The sequence below is a fragment of the Ovis canadensis genome, chromosome 5 (assembly GCF_042477335.2).
Source record: "Ovis canadensis isolate MfBH-ARS-UI-01 breed Bighorn chromosome 5, ARS-UI_OviCan_v2, whole genome shotgun sequence".
Classification (NCBI taxonomy): Eukaryota; Metazoa; Chordata; class Mammalia; order Artiodactyla; family Bovidae; genus Ovis; species Ovis canadensis.
Window position 1 is genome coordinate 43,680,943 of NC_091249.1, and position 18,000 is coordinate 43,698,942.

The 18,000-nt window shown below is 32.8% G+C and overlaps 1 protein-coding gene across 1 annotated transcript in view; it reads right to left on the minus strand.

Moving 5' to 3' along the window:
• Nucleotides 1-797: 797 nt before the first annotated feature.
• SNX2 (sorting nexin 2) overlaps nt 798-18,000 on the minus strand; it is a 61,787-nt gene continuing 44,584 nt past the window's right edge. Inside the window, exons 8-15 of the mRNA XM_069591677.1 lie at nt 16,021-16,096; nt 14,962-15,075; nt 14,616-14,709; nt 12,984-13,189; nt 4,196-4,339; nt 2,987-3,067; nt 2,792-2,863; nt 798-1,282 (exon numbers count right to left, since the gene is read on the minus strand). Of these exons, the coding sequence (XP_069447778.1) occupies nt 1,232-1,282; nt 2,792-2,863; nt 2,987-3,067; nt 4,196-4,339; nt 12,984-13,189; nt 14,616-14,709; nt 14,962-15,075; nt 16,021-16,096 (838 nt within the window). The 3' untranslated portion in view covers nt 798-1,231. The remainder of the gene's footprint in view (nt 1,283-2,791; nt 2,864-2,986; nt 3,068-4,195; nt 4,340-12,983; nt 13,190-14,615; nt 14,710-14,961; nt 15,076-16,020; nt 16,097-18,000) is intronic.

Consider the following 18,000-nt stretch of genomic DNA (forward strand, 5'->3'; position numbering starts at 1 on the left):
ACATCGCCTGAGGATATTCTGCTATGTTAACTGTGTTCAGTAAGCTGTTAGAAAAGACTCAGTTACACATACATCTTACTCTTCCAGAAGGGAGATACAATTGTTAAGCCTGAGAAGAGGAGCATCTTAAAGAAAAGTCTGATGCTAGTCACAACTTAAATTTTCATCAACATTAAGGATTATATAACTGCCATGTAAACATGATACAGAAATAGGTGAGATGGTTGCCAAAGACAAATTTCACTTTACTTCAAATTTTCTTTGTACTAACATTGGCTATTCATCAAATCACTGGGTATTTTAGCACAGCACTTTTCTCTGTCAACAATGACCACAGATGATCTTTTAGCTTAAAACAAAAAACAAAGGCAAGGTAAGGAATAAATTAAATATATGCAAAGTCTTAGACTTTGAAGGTAATAGAAGATGAGCAAAATCCATAGGACCTGTAACAGAAACAGATAAATGTTTTTTTAATTGTTAAATTGGGCACTTATAATAGGAAAGGATAAAAAACAAGCAAAGACAACTATTTACTCCTCTGCTCAAGACAAAAGCATTCCCCAAAGGTGAACCAAGAGATAAATGTTCTTTGGTTTATGATGATTTTGCAAAAACAAAACTTAATTAACCTTCATTTAGTGACTTAATAATGAAAGAGTTCAGCTTTTTCGGTCACTTAAATTAATGATCATAGCATCACCTAAATACATCTAAAAGAAAAAGTTTCTCTGTATTAAAATGCTTTCAAAAGATCTCTAATATGTTTACATACCCAAATAATTTGTTACTAATACTTCACAAGGAATATCATTTTATTACTGTAATCACAAAATCATAATTTCTGTACAGGAATGTATAAGTGAACATTAATCAATGCATTGATAATTCACTTCATAAAGAGGGTGAACACACTACAGAACATACTGTAAAGAAAAAATATTGTAAAATTTTCTGACCTCGCAGTGCACTTTTGAGTGCAAGTATTTAAGACACAATAGTGTTCAATTCAGCAAAGTATTGCAGAATGTCATGCCACAGTCCACTTAATTCAAAGAGGGTCAGGACATGCAGCTTGTAATAAAATGTCAGAATATATATTTATAAAAAACCACATGTAATTCATAAAATATATAGTGGTTTATTTAGATGGTTTTTAATGATTTCACTATGGAATTCTGCATAACTGGAACAAGCATCCAAGATCTTCTTAACAGGAATAATCTTCTTGCTAGGCAATGGCTTTGGCCTCAGGTAGGAATGCCTCCCAGTATTTTATCAGCTGTGGATGATAATAAAAGATATTCTTAGAACCTGTCATATACATTTCATGAAGCATTAAAAAAATCTAGCTAATAATAACATTTACTTAAGTCTGATTCTTAAAGGGACTATCTAAATTCCCTTATACAGCTTGTCAATATAATTAGCTTATAAATTACTTAAAAATATTAACTATTCATGGCTAATTTCAATTTTTGTAATAAAAAACACAATTTAAAAAATACTAAAAATTTAAGATTAATTTATGCAAAATTGTATATATAAAAAGCTTTGCTAGTGTAAACTATATAAGATTACCTTAAATAATAAAACTGCAATGAGCTTTTCCAGTATAAAGTGATAACATCTCCTAATTCAGAGAATATTCACATTTTATGTTATTGCCAGCCCAAAAGAGTGATAAAGAAGGAAGAAAAGAAAACATCCAAGCAAGATGGGAAAAAGAGACTGGAAAGAATTAGCTGTCGGTCTTTCCTGGATAGTCCAGAAAATAGTACAGATTGACATAAAAAGTAACATTAAGTTTAAAACAATTCTTTTAAAGATAAGCTCATATAACCTAATTTTTCCATTTCAAAAATCTGATTTTATGAACTAAGCACTTAAAATATTAAAAAAAAATTAAGGATACAATTTATCACCTAATTTAAAAATTTAATCTATTATATAGTTTTAAAAGAACTGGGGGAAGAAATACTTCTGTTCAAGATATTAAATAATTTGATATATTACTCAAAGTTACATTAAAATACACATGGGAAAAAATCTCTATTATCTTGTTACAGACTTTTCTTTACTATAACAAAAACCCATGGTTTTCTCTATTTAAGGAGACAAATGCCACTTGAGGTATACAATCAACATGAAACCCACACAAACTAAAGCAAAAATCAAAACAATATTCTTTAAAAAACCTTCAAAACTTAGTTCTTAGTATAAGTTCTAGCTGGTATGAAAGAGAACTTACTATAGGAATGTATTTAAACATCTGTGATCAATAGAGAAATAAAACTGGGAAGACAGAGAAAAAAGGAAAAATAGTACAGCATGTTTCTCAAAAGTCTAAAATTGAGAAACCTGTCTCTCTCCTAGGAGTTAGGAGTAGAGGCAAAAAGAACTTCAAAGTGAAAGTGTTAAGTTGCTCCGTCATGTCCCACTCTCTGTGACCCCATGGTCTGTCCATGGAATTCTCCAGGCAACAATACTGGAGTGGACTGCCATTTCCTTCTCCAGGGGATCTTCCCGACTCAGGAATCGAACCTGGATCTTCTGCATTGCAGAGTGTTTACCACCTGAGCTACCAAGGAAGCCCCACAAAGGACTTGATTTACAGTTACTTTTACTATACCATTTTATTTTCCCTTTGCTAGCTTTGTTTTTTTCTACTCCATTTATTGCTTCTCAAGTTTAAAAGCTCATTTCATTGGTTATCATCTTTAAAATAAAAAAGTATATCAAAAACAAGTTCTAGAAGTCTTTAAGTTATAAAGAAAAAAAATTACCTTACCTGTTGTTGTGTTTGTACTAATGATTCTAAGTACTTGATAATAACAGTTTTAAAATCTTTCACTCGTTCTTTCTGTTGAAATATAATAAATGGGGAAAAAAGCTCCATTAGTACAAAACTAAATTTGATTTCACCACAGTATCACAGCAAAATGTGACCACATTGTTAAGAAAAGTGTAAAATTATTATACTTGCCTCAAATCTTCCTACTTCTTTTCGAATTGTTTTAGAGATCTGTTCAAAATCTCTTTCTCCTTGTTGTACTTTTGCCTCCCACTGACAAAAACAAAAGGTAAAAATTTTTAAATCTTGCCTGGGAAGAATCATTAGAACTAGCTGTCATGACCACTCATTTAATTTATAACACAATGCCTAAAAATCCTGAAAGCTCACCAATGGCAAGACCCAGTTTGGCATCACTCAAACTTGTATCTAACTTTCCAGTGGAAGTGCATTAACAGCTTAATTTCCATTAATATTTTACTGTCAGATACACTCAAGATCAGGATATTATAGTGCTTAATGAATTATAATCTCCACATCTTAATTTAGATGAAAAGATTTTGAACATAAAGTTCACCATCAAATAATTCAGCAGTGCTAAGAGTATAATCTTCTCATTTCTTTATACAACTTCAGATTATTTCAAAATATATCAATAATATTTGCCTAGTTTCAAGAATACATGTTCATCACAGTTTATATGCCCATGGAAATAATTAGAAAAATTATATGACATACATTTAGAAAACATTTTTGTAATGGTGTAATGTCCAGATTAAAAAAAAAAATTATGCAATTGTGGTCTACTGAAGAGCTATTAGTAAACATTAAACTCACTACAGAAACAATGAACGTTGTGATTAGTGACCAATGGAACAGCTAAAAATAAAATAAATAAATACTTAAGCAATGGAATGATATTTTCCCACTATGTAACTGAAACATTGGTACATACTCTTCAAAGAGCAGGTACATTTACTTTAAGTAATATAAAGGTTGTCCTACCTCTTCAATTTCCTTATTGAAGCATGGCAAAAGAAGTGTATAAATTATAATAAACTTATATAAATTTACTAAAATACCATATATAATACATATATATGGGGGATAATATATAAGTAATTATCTGAAATCAAATTATCTCAAAAGAAAGGTTAATTTAAATGTTTTCCTTGTATGCTTCTTTATCCATTCCATAATTATGTGAAAGTAACAAAGGCTGCTGGAGATTTTTACGATGATCAAAATGTTAAAGTAATTCTAAAACAGTTTACAAATTATGAAAAAAACTGCTAAGTGTTGAATGGTTCAGAAAAAAATTCATGAAAAATTATGCATATATGAATGACTTATGGAAAACTTGGGTAAAAGAGATAAATAAAAGCATTTTGTATTAATCACCTCTCTTATTTCATTTTTAGCTTGCTGTATTTTATCTGGTTTGTTAGCAACCATCATTTTTGCTTCAGTTTCACGTTTTTTGAGCAAAGTAATTTGGGCATCTTCCCATTTCTGCCAGCATTTCACTCGATGGTCAAATACACCCTATAAGTGAATGACATAATAATTATTAACTGGGAGTTAACACTGAAATTCTTTCAAAATACCAGAAGTTCTCCATACTGAAAACAATAAAACCAAGTATTTATATGTTATTCTTTATACTAAGATACTGAAAATAAACATGCTAATATCAAAGGAAGCAGATTTCCATACTCATTTACATAAAAAAAACCCACCCAGAACTGGATGAAATATACAAAATCCATTTCACTAGCCTTTAGGGTTTAAAATGTGACCTATAACAAGGTTTCTAACAGAGTTTTATGCTTTGAAGAAAGACTTTTTAATAGGAAAATGCTGGTATCATATCTACAATTCAAAGTTTTCCTACTAAAATATGAAAAGCAGATTTAAGTTTTGGAAATATGTCAGAAAATTGAAAATAGAAAAAGCTGTAAGATAACAAAGTAAAGTAAAAATGTGGTGGAAGAGATTATCATAGCAAATAAAAGAAAAGCCAAACAATTTAAAGGTATAACAAAATGGGGGATGGGGGAAAGAGAGAGAGTCTTACACAAGATGAAAAGGGCAAACGGATGTACTCATCTAGTATGCAGAACCTAATGAAGAAATAGACATACATACAAAAAAAAGGACAGAAAAATCCAACCAACTCCATGACTTCTTTCAAGGGGTTTGGCAGAGCAAGAACAAGTTAATAGAAATAAGACAGTAATTCGAAATTTCTTTAAAAAAACAAAAAACTGATGGACAGGATAGAATACAACAGTAATCCCTTTCCTAACTTGATGTTGAGGATACATTGATTTTTTTTTTAGTATTTATTAATTGAATAAATGAATCAAGCATTAATAGGTGAAACAGTTATTTTCATTTGTTCCAAGTAAAGTGTTCTGAATCAAGAAACAGTAAATTAATAAATGTTCTTATAAGAACTTGATGAAAAAGAAAGCACCTAGATTGCGTATTTTCAAAATGTAGGCTTTGGAAAAAATCAAATTTGGATTCAAATACTAGTTTTGTCACTTAAAACTTTGGGTAAATTCTCAAAATACCCCCAAAATTGGCTAAATTACCCAAAGTCACTTGACTTTGGGTTCAGTTCAGTTCAATCGCTCAGTTGTGTCCGACTCTTTACGACCCCATGAACTGCAGCACGTCAGGCATCCCTGTCCATTGGGTAAATTCATTTAATTTCTATAATCTGCACAGTTCTCTCAAATATAAGAGGAAAAAGAGATCTAGATTTATGCACTGGAAATAAAATGAAAAAAGTATACAGCATGCACAGTGACTTAACCTACCAGATGTTTAACAATTAGAAGATACTATTACGGCTTACATATAAGTAACATACACACATAAATGTAGTTGATTAACTAGATTTCTACTAGAGGTGCACATAATAACAACTTAGTAGGGAAAAAAATAATCGGACTGTATTCAGAAAAATACATGTTCTGTATTTGTATATTATGAAAATGTGGGAAATAATACTAAAAATTCCAAGTCAACAGAAAGTTCTTAAAGACCATACACATTTTAATTAATCAGGACAAGAGACATCCTAGACAAACTGTTAAGTTAAAAACACTCTATCTAGAGGCATTGAAATCCATTTTATGAGATTTGTCATCTCATATCATTTCTCTTCTCTCAGTAGTGAGTCTTAGTGTCCTCTCTGCTTTTCTTGTTTAAAAGACCATATTCGCCTTAAAACATTTCTCATTATGAATTAATTTTCCTTCAGCCAAATTAAAGTGGGCCAAAATCACAAAAGTAACAAATCTAACACAAATACATTCCAAAAGTCACTATCATTTAAAAGAAGCAATCCCTGTGCCTTACCATATACACAAATTTTAAAAGTAATTTAAGATTTTTAGGCCTAGTTTTCCTTTAATTGGACAGAGCCATATCAGCTCTTTATTTATAAATTCCTCTGTTCAATAACTAAATTTATTATTTAAAATATTTCCCAACACAGGGCAGAAGCAAACTAAAATACCCTTTAATTTTAATATTTGCTAAAGTTCTTAACTTTTTGAAAAGGCAAAATGATAGGATACTGAAAGAGGAACTTCCCAGGTTGGTAGGTGCCCAGTATGCTACTGGAGATCAGTGGAGAAATAACTTCAGAAAGAATGAAGGGATGGAGCCAAAGCAAAAACAATACCCAGTTGTGGATGTGACTGGTGATAGAAGCAAGGTCCGATGCTGTAAAGAGCAATACTGCATAGGAACCTGGAATGTCAGGTCCATGAATCAAGGCAAATAGGAAGTGGTCAAACAAGAGATGGCAAGAGTGAACGTCGACATTCTAGGAATCAGAGAACTCAAATGGACTGGAATGGGTGAACTTAACTCAGATGACCATTATATCTACCACTGCGGGCAGGAATCTCTCAGAAGAAATGGAGTAGCCATCACGGTCAACAGAAGAGTCCGAAATGCAGTACTTGGATGCAATCTCAAAAAAGACAGGATGATCTCTGTTTATCTACAAGGCAAACCATTCAATATCACAGTAATCCAAGCCTATGCCCCAACCAGTAACGCTGAAGAAGCTGACGTTGAAAACGTCAAGACCTACAAGACCTTTTAGAACGAATACCCAAAAAAGATGTCCTTTTCATTACAGGGGACTGGAATGCAAAACTAGGAAGTCAAGAAACACCTGGAGTAACAGGCAATGGAATATGGCCTTGGAATATGGAATGAAGCATGACAAAGTCTAATAGAGTTTTGCCAAGAGAACACACTGGTCATAGCAAATACCCTCTTCTAACGACACAAGAGAAGACTCTACACATGTGTAAACACCAAACTCAGACTGATTATATTCTTTGCAGCCAAAGATGGAGAAGGTCTATACAGTCAGCAAAAACAAGACGGGGAGCTGACTGTGGCTCAGATCATGAGCTCCTTATTACCAAATTCAGACTTAAATTGAAGAAAGTAGGGAAAACCACTAGACCATTCAGGTATGACCTAAATCAATCCCTTATGATTATACACTGGAAGTGAGAAATAGATTTAAGGGACGAGATCTGATAGACAGAATGCCTGATGAACTATGGACGGAGCTTCCTGACACTGTATAGGAGACAGGGATCAAGACCTTCCCCATGGAAAAGAAATCCAAAAAAGCAAAATGGCTGTCTGGGGAGGGCTTATAAATAGCTGTGAAAAGAAGAGAGGTGAAAAGCAAAGGAGAAAAGGAAAGATATAAGCATCTGAATGCAGAGTTCCAAAGAATAGCAAGAAGAAATAAGAAAGCCTTCTTCAGCGATCAATGCAAAGAAATAGAGGAAAATAACAGAATGGGAAAGACTAGCGATCTCGTCAAGAAAATTAGAGATACCAAGGGAACATTTCATGCAAAGATGGGCTTGATAAAGGACAGAAATAGTCTGGACCTAACAGAAGCAAAAGATATTAAGAAGAGGTAGCAAGAATACACAGAAGAACTGTACAAAAAAGATCTTCACGACCAAGATAATCACGATGGTGTGATCACTCACCTAGAGCCAGACATCATGGAATGTGAAGTCAAGTGGGCCTTAGAAAGCATCACAACGAACAAAGCTAGTGGAGGTGATGGAATTCCTGCTGAGCTATTTCTAATCCTGAAAGATGATGCTATGAAAGTGCTTCACTCAACATGCCAGCTAATTTGGAAAACTCAGCGGTGACCACAGGACTGGAAAAGGTCAGTTTTCATTCCAATTCCAAAGAAAGGCAATGCCAAAGAATGCTCAAACTACCACACAACTGCACTCATCTCACACGCTAGTTAAGGAACGCTCAAAATTCTCCAAGCCAGGCTTCAGCAATATGTGAACCGTGAATTTTCAGATATTCAAGCTGGATTTAGAAAAGGCAGAGGAACCAGAGATCAAATTGCCAACATCCGCTGGATCATGGAAAAAGCAAGAGAGTTCCAAAAAAGCATCTATTTCTGCTTTATTGACTATGCCAAAGCCGTTGATTGTGTGGATCACAATAAACTGTGGAAAATTCTTCAAGAGATGGGAATACCAGACCACCTGACCTGCCTCTTGAGAAACCCATATGCAGGTCAGGAAGCAACAGTTAGAACTGGACATGGAACAACAGACTGGTTCCAAATAGGAAAAGGAGTATGGCAAGGCTGTATATTGTCACCCTGCTTGTTTAACTTCTATGCAGAGTACATCATGAGAAACGCTGGGCTGGAAGAAGCACAAACTGGAATCAAGATTGCCATGTGAAATATCAATAACCTCAGATATGCAGATGACACCACCCTTATGGCAGAAAGTGAAGAGGAACTAAAAAGCCTCTTGATGAAAGTGAAAGAGGAGACTGAAAAAGTTGGCTTAAAGCTCAACATTCAGAAAACGAAGATCATGGCATATGGTCCCATCACTTCATGGGAAATAGATGGGGAAACAGTGGAAACAGTGGCAGACTTTATTTTTGGGGGCTCCAAAATCACTGCAGATGGTGACTGCAGCCATGAAATTAAAAGACGCTTACTCCTTGGAAGGAAAGTTATGACCAACCTAGATAGCATATTCAAAAGCAGAGATGTTACTTTGCCAACAAAGGTCCATTTAGTCAAGACTATGGTTTTTCCAGTGGTCATGTATGGATGTGAGAGTTGACTGTGAAGAAAGCTGAGGCCGAAGAATTGATGCTTTTGAACTGTGGTGTTGGAGAAGACTCTTGAGAGTCCCTTGGACTGCCAGGAGATCCAACCAGTGCATTCTAAAGGAGATCAGTCCTGGGTGTTCTTTGGAAGGAATGATGCTAAAGCTGAAGCTCCAGTACTTTGGCCACCTCATGCGAAGAGTTGACTCATTGGAAAAGACTCTGATGCTGGGAGGGATTGGGGGCAGGAGGAGAAGGGGACGACAGAGGATGAGATGGCTGGATGGCATCACCGTCTCGATCAACCTGAATTTGAGTGAACTCCGGGAGATGGTGATGAACAGGGAGGCCTGGCATGCTGTGATTCATGGGGTTGCAAAGAGTAGGACACGACTGAGGGACTGACCTGAACTGGAAGTTCTTAATATATATCAACGGGCCTTCTCAGTGACATACTAACTGAAACTAATTTGGTCTCTGCCCAGCTTATTTCATAACATTCCAGAACCATCACATGTTTACTGTGGTACAGATACAGGAACCATGACAAACGCGAAATGATTGAAGTCTCATTATGTTAGGAAAAAAATTAATCTTAACTCCATAAAAATTAACTTTTTCTTCATTTGTCTTTCTACCCTTGTAACACTAGAATATAAAGAGAAAATCAGAACCACACTTAATCTTCTAAAAATGTGATCTTAAAAATCAAATTACTGTTGTGGTTTGACAGAAACCAACAAAATTCTGTAAAGCAATTATTCTTCAGTAAAAAATGTATTTAAAAAAATCAAATTATAACTTCATGTATACCTCTGCATGGCAAGATACTAATCCACTCTGGTATAACCAGTTTCATCTGTAAGAGGGAAACATTTAGATTGGTGATTTACTTTAGACTCCACACCTCTGGTGATTTTGTGGTACCTATCTGTATGCAAGCTAGTCTAAGTTAGATAAGGTCGCAGTTGTGGAGCACTTTTCCTAGCCAACCAGGAAATTTGAGGCTGTAATTTTAATTTTTTCCCATTGTAATTTAACTAATACCATATTCTAATTCAGTGGATCTGAAGTGTGTGGCCCAGATTCCTGGAGTCCTGAAAGAATGCTGATTATACAGACAAACAATGAAGATGCTAAACTCCTTGGGGAATCCATCTATTGCTTTTTAAAAAATTGCATTTTATATATTTTATACATTTACTTTCAGAGTAAGAATTCCTTATAAAGAATTCTAGTGCTGAAAACACTGAAAACTACTACCTCAATTTCTGACCCTACTCTATAGAGGTTCACAGGAGGCCAACACATGAGAATGTATGTAACGAGTTTACCATTTAATACATGTCAGTTAACAGTACTACCCAAAATGTGGAGTCCCAGATGTCAGAGGCTATACAAAAGAGGAAAACAGGAATTTTCTGGCTTCAAGGCCAGAACTGGGGAGTAGTTTGAGCAGGTGAACTTTTATCTTTTCCTTTAAGACCCCAATTTCTCCTGTTCTCAGCACCCTCACTTTAAGGTCGTTCTCGAAGTACTTTAGCTTCAAAATTACCATCATTTTCAGAAATACTCTCCATATGGATAGAACAAAGGGCTAAGTAGTATTAAACAGCTCTTATAAATCAGTAAGACCAAAAAAATAAAAGAAAACTGGGCAAAGGACATAAACAGTTCATAGAAAAAAGAAATGCAAAAGGCTTACCATTTGTAAAAATGCTTACATTCACAATAACTAAAGAAATTAAGACTTATACCTTTTCAGAGAGTAACATGGCAGTGTTCATGGATATTTAAAATTCATATATCCACTGGTCAAGTAATTCTACTTCTAGGGATTTTATGCCCAAAGAGTTACTATCAAAATACTTAATATTTAATTTTAGACTGATCAAATAATTCAAGGTCTATCTATATGCTAAACGACAGACTATGATTAACCTTTAAAAGATTACAACATATATTTACATAAACTGATAAACAGATCTCTTAGAAATGGAGTGGGTAAAAAAAACAGGCAAAGAACTGTGCATATAGTATGCTCCTTTTTGAAGAAGGAAGAGATGAATGGAGAGAAAAAGGTGGTTGAGAAAAAGAGATAGAAAGGAAAAAAAAGAAAATTAGTTTCATACACATGCATGGCTAATTCTGTAAAGATACCTCACAGTATCTGACTGAGGGAAGAAAGATTAGAGGTCTTAGGTAGAAAAGAAATTTACCCTTTAGGACTGCTAGAATTATTCTATGCATGTATTACTTATTCAAATACAAACAAATTAGTTTAAATTTAAAAACAAACAAAAAATAAAGACCAAAAAAATTATGTAATTCATAATTTCATAATTTCTCAACTCCTTTATGAAATAGGGTTGGGCTAGGTTTCAGTAGAAAATCAATCTGAAACAGCTTTATGCATCTTAATGTATAACTTGACCACAGACCATACTAATTTAGTATTTCCCAAAGGGTGTTCCATATATGTGCAAGGACATTAAGTGGAAAAGAATTCCTGTTCATATGAATTTGGAAGCCTCCAGATTAAACAAAATGTCTATTTCATTTTTTTTTACTACTGGACAGTCCTGAGCTTTTAAAATGTACACTGAATCCACAAGACAGGGATATCACAAACATTATCTCAAAGACTTAGTTGACTGTGGTACATTTTTCAGTGTCAGTGTGCTGTAGGAAACATTCTGGGATGTGAATATAACTGCAACTTCATGAGATGCAAAAATCCAGTAAGAAGGTAGAGGCAGTATGAGACAAGCTGTTTTTGAAGGATGAGCATCCATCACACAGGAAGAATAACACTGAGAGGGAGTCTTCTCCCAGGTTAGCTCTTCTCAGCATGTACTACCTCTCAGACAGTGCCAAGTGTCCCTTTTAGAACCCACAGGTTTTTTTCTGGAGGTGTTATTCTTCCTAACAACAGCTCTCATGCTAGTGGGAGTTCTGAAACGAGGTGAGAGTAGGTGGCAGAGAAACAGGAACCATTATCTATAAACTGGACTTCTGTGTATCACAAGTTGCCTATTTAAAATGAAGTATACTCTAATAACTATATTAACATCTTTAAATAACTGAGAAGAAAAATTAACCACCAGGAATATGAAGAGTGACATCTAAAAGTAAATACAAACAAAACTGGTAATTTAGCGAACCCTAAACCTAAGAAGGAGCCTCTATGCAGTGCTAAGAACCCTCTAGCAATAACCGTCATTAGCCTGAGAACAGAATCACCTAGAAGATGCAATGCATCAATGTTCTGATTATAGATGAATATCAATCTGATCAGACTTAAGCTGAAAAACTTTTGTGTAAGAAAGCAAGGAACTAGGTTGCATTAACTTTCTAGATGTCTGAATTCAAAGTAAACTTCCAGTTCCCCTTATTCCATAACTAACGTTTGTAACAATACTTCAAAGACACTATAAGATCTTAAAAAGTATATTCCAAAACATGTAATAGACAAAATAACAGTTCAACTATCTGAATATTGGAGATATCTGTAAAAGACTAATTTTTATTAGTTAACAGGATTACTTTCTCAATTTTTCAGAAACTTAAGACTGCTCATCCTCAAACATTACAACTTGAAAACACAGTTCTTTATCTAATCTAGCCCCATGTCATCTATAAATACATGATGACCACACAAAATGCTTTCTTAGAGTCTAAATTCATGCTAAAGTCATCATTAAATATATTCATGCAACAGTCAGTCAGTTCTGGTTTTGTCTGATTTAGTTGCAAATTTCTATATGTAAATATGTAAGTAAGTATGTATTGGTTTTACTGTATTTGGCATCCTTGGATCCCTTAAAAAACATCAATTCTGTCTATGGTATTAAGCCATGGGGAAGAGAATATTAAATTATGAATAATCATCTTGAAATTATTTTATACATATTAGTATAGTCATGTAATTTACATACTTAAATGCATGCCTAATAGGAAATCATATTCTTCTTATAAGCAAAAAAGTGAAGTATGAAAAATTCAAGGAAGATTACAAACTAAACCTTACTTTCACTGCAGCAATAAGACGAATGTAGTCACTAAGTAGTTCTGAAAACATATAAAAGTCAGCAAAAGCTTGTTCTTGATGTAACTGGTCTATCTTCTCCTCAACCTCTGCAAGCTGAGACAAAGCTCTAGATAGAGCAGTATGATCTTCAGAATTACCTAACATGGCAGCACTTTTAGCAAAGGCAGCTGTGTTGGCTGAAAGTTCTGAAATAGAAAAGCATTCATTTTTAGTGTTTACTAGTGAAGTTCTTAAATATTGCACGGATATTTTACATTCTCTTTAAATTTTATCTATTTACAAGCTGCTCAAATATTTACACTGTAAAGCAATATGCTCCAATTAAAAAATAAAAAACATATTTAAAAATAATAACACGAAAAAAACAGTCATTAAAATGCCTTGGACATATAAATGTCAACTGTTCAGAGCTCTACTGAAAATTTAGAAGTATACTGCCTATACTCCTAGGGTATAAACTATGTTTAAAAATTTAATATAATTATCTCCCTTCCCATTCTCCTCTTAAGTGCTTCTCTGTCTAGTCCTAAAAAAGACAAAAAATAAATATTTTTATATGGAAAGCACTGGGAACACTCACAATTGATTGGTATTACATTATCTGGCCTTTAAACATGTATTTATCATTGAAAATAGCAATTTTATGAGATTATTATGTAGCACACAGGAAGAAAACAAGGCAAAACTGTATATATAATTCACATAAATCTTATTCTTTTTTTCTTTGTGTGCAACACCAATGCTTAGTGAAATATTAAGAATTTTTGAATGTGATCATTTTAAACACATCAAACAGAAAAACAGATGTCAAGAACTAACGATTACTTTGCCTGGATTTGCTCTGTTGCTCTGCATTTCATGAAGTTCTCTTAAAGAACCATAAAATGTTCCCTAAGAGAATATAAATAGCAAAAACTGTTATAAACCACTTTCAATAAGTAATATATTAGTAGATTTTTGTAATTACTTTTTTTTGCAATGTATTACTGATAATGGCACTTACAAGTAATAAATTATTTACTAGGTGGTTTAGAAAGTATTCTAGAAAGATAATTACTTACTAAGTGTTTCAGAAAGGTAGTTCTAGAAGTCATGTATTCTTTAAAAATAAAACCAAAAACATCTCACAATGGAATAAAAAATTAGAACTCAATTTTAAAATGAATTTTAAACACTCCCCTTTCTGGGTTTTTAAATATTGTGGCTGAAAAATGAAGCAAATGCTTCACAGTTCTTTAGGAAACATAGGCACAAAACTATATTTTAAAGACAAATTTCAAATATCAATTTTTGAGTTTCATTCTTTGAGTTACCAATAAGACATCTTCATTCATTCAATATATGCTTAACACACAAAGAGTTAATTATCAAGCAGTTTTAATCTAAAATTCAAAATATACTTTTACAAACCTAGGATTTTTCTCCTTCTAAACTAGAAGATTAAAATACAACAAAAAATATTAACAAAGTTGAAACAGAAAACATCCTCTTAAAACTTTAAAATGATCACATTCATTTCACAACTTTAAAATAATCATTTTTAATAAAATTTAATAAAATATCTGAATTAACTTACAGTGTTAAACATATAAAATAACAAGACAAACAAACCTTTTCTATGACAGACCAAGGCTTCAACACTGGCATGAAGTTTCCTAAGTTGCTGATCCAGATTTTCAAATTGCTGCTGCTTTTCTTCAAACCACTAAGAGAAAAATGAAAAATGGAGCTAATTTAGCCAGAACAAACCAGTGTAAATTAGGTTACCAATAGCAAGCTACATTCCTTGTTTTAAAGTAACGAATTAACCATGTATAACCATGGTGGTCAACTGATGTGCTGAGAACTACACTCAATAAGCAAATTAATATCCTATTTTCTACTTGTACAGCTTTAAAATGCAATTGTTGGGCTCATTAATTCATCTCATTATTCAAGTCGAAAAATCAGCTCTTACTGCATCCGATTCATTCATCTTGATTGTCATTTTGTTGACAGCGTCGGCCGCCTTGTTCACCATCCTCAATATTCCTGCTCCACTCAGAGCCTGTGTATTAACTGCTCTAGGCAGCTGGAATTGAATGACAAATAAGGGCAAACAAACCGGTTAAAAGCCTAGAGGTTTAACTGGCCACAAAAGGGACTGCCCCCACATAACACCCCCGAAAAAAAAAGAAAAGAAAAAAAGGAGGTTGTATTTTCTTCACTCTCATACATTTCAATAGTGAGATCTAATTTCTCAAATACACTACTTGTACATTCTCAAAGGAAAACTTAAAAAATAGACTTTCCATTTGTTTTTCTTCTGCACGTTTACATTTAGATGGAACAACACTCTGTTTGTCAAAATATATTAAGAAATTGCCAACCACCTTAACACTGGCCACCTGTTTGCTAGCAGATATAAACTGTTTAAAAGGAAAAAAGGACAAAGTCTTGAGAAAAATCTCCTTATGCTTAGTCAGGGCTGTACGATTTGGAATTTTTTTTTTTTAACAATTCTGGAGTTCAAGAAAATTAAAAATATCTCATATGGTTAACAATTAGAGGATAAAATGTGCCAAACAGAAAGATCAGCATGGTTATAATTAAGCTCTTTCAAATCACACATTTCCATTTCAAAACCTTAATAAGACTATTAGAATGTAGACATACAAACCCACATTCAACTATCTCTAAAATGAGATCTGAATAAACTTATTTCAATACAATGTCTAAACAATGACTTAGGGTATTCAGAATTAGACTATTTGTAAGCTATTCTTTTAAATCTGGTTTTACTATATTTCAAGAAAGGGAATAATCATCCTACACTTATTGATATGAAGAAGATATTTTGCTATGAATTTAGTTAAGCAATTAAAGCACTAAGCAAAAAAAAAAAACCCATAACACATTGCTTTATTCCATTTATTAATGCAGTTGTTTACTGAATACCTACACTTATATATAATTATTACACTGATAATCATAAATGAGAACATTTACATATAAAAATTTAAAGTAGAAATAGTACCTCCGAACTTTCTAAGAACTGCCTTAAATCAGGATCCTGTAGTAAAGTTGGATGCTTTACTGTTCTTTGAAGATACCTAGATTTAAGAATAAAATGCTCCTTTATTTATCAGTAGCATCTTATTTTAAATCTTATTTCAACAGAAGAATATTTAAAAATTTAAAAAAGATGCCTGTTTGCTTCCTATCAGTTTGCTTTCATTCTAACTATGTAGAATTTTACAGTAATTTAATAATTAAAAAGCTTTGCATTCATCTTTTGAAAACCTATAATTATGTAAAAAGAGGTACGGTAGTGGGGTAGGGGTAGGAATGGAGAGATGTGAAATTACTTACCAAACTTCTCATTGCAAAATATTAGAGTTAGGGTACATATGTAAGTTTGTCAAACAACTCTATCTTTTGGCAGGTCAGTATGTCCCCAGTCATTATTATATATATTCTAGTTATATATATATTACTAATTAGTCCAAACTATTTTTTTTAATTGCCATCATTACCAAAATGGAGAATAGCCTACCAATTTTTTCCCCCTTGGTAGTAGATTTAAATTATCAAGTCAGTTTTGATCCTCATTTGTTAAGGACTTTTTTTCAACATTTCTGTTTTCTAGGGTTTTGCTATTTTTGATGTTTTCCTTATATGACATGACATAAAATAAAAAGTAAAGAGAAACATCACTATTAAATCAGTATCAGCTTACTTTAGTAATTTTCCTTTACGAGAAAAGGTCAAACTCTGACAGTCACAATAAATTACCAATCCTTCTTTCATAAGAGTAAAAAATCCCACTATTTGAATCACTGCTACTTATCTAATCCCATTTTTTAAAAATTGCTCTTTCCCCAGATTAATAATTACACGTGTTAATGTTTCAATTATAATAATTTGCCTAACAGTTAATATGCCTTTATTCTATTTACACAGAACAGATTATAGAATATGCCTAAGAGTTTCTGGGGAAAAAAAATAAAAGCTCAAACGTTAACTTCTGTTTTTATATATTTAAATAAAATACTTACCATATTAAACTTCATTTTAAGTCAACAGCTCACGTAAGGGGTCATTATAATAGAAGTGGTATTTAAATAAAATATTTGCTGCTTAGTTTATGAAACTAAAAAAGAGTACAGTAGGAACACTAATCCTTTAAGTTTGAGAAATGTTGATACTTTTCCACTGGAATTTTACTTAATTTTAACACTGAAGTTCTCTAGTGCTACTCTAGCTGAGTTATTAAGTTGTTTAGGACTGTGTACTGTTTAAAAGCAGTTTGCATAAGTTGTTCATCTGAGTGCACAAAACAGCTGGTAAGTAGCAAGCACTTAAGACATTCATAAAATGAACAACCAAGGAAGACAAAACATCTAGTACACAACCTTTAAGAAAAACTGCAGTATTTCAAACGTAAATGGAAATAGCTAATACTCCTTATATTCTAAAATAACTTTTTAAAGTGAGTTCTAGTGAGAATTTTTGAGTTCTATTAAGTGAGAATACTAGTCTCATGCAATATTCCAAGAAAAAGAGTGTTTCTATAACCAAGAAAGTTTGAGATATATTACATACAGATTCCTTTAAGATTCATAGTGAATAGCAGCATATTAAATGCTGTGAGAAGTACTGCAGGAAAAAGATCTGGTTTAACTTTGTTAAAGCCTATATTAATAAACCTCAACTGACAGTAGATTTCGTTTTTTCACCTTAAAACATACTAGCATTTTGAGGAATCAACGTGGAAAATTATGCTCTAGAAAAAGACAATAAAACTTTAAGAGTTACATGAAAATAAAGAGCAATTAACCACTTTAAAAAGGTATTAAACATACATAATGTTACAATTAAGAAAAGAAACATAAAATGGATTTTTAATTGATTAACTACTTGTAACTATACACCAATTCAGAATTAAGGTCAGAGAAGGTTATAGATACGCAGAAGAAAGCTGAACAAAAACGAATGTAGGAAGCATACACTGAAA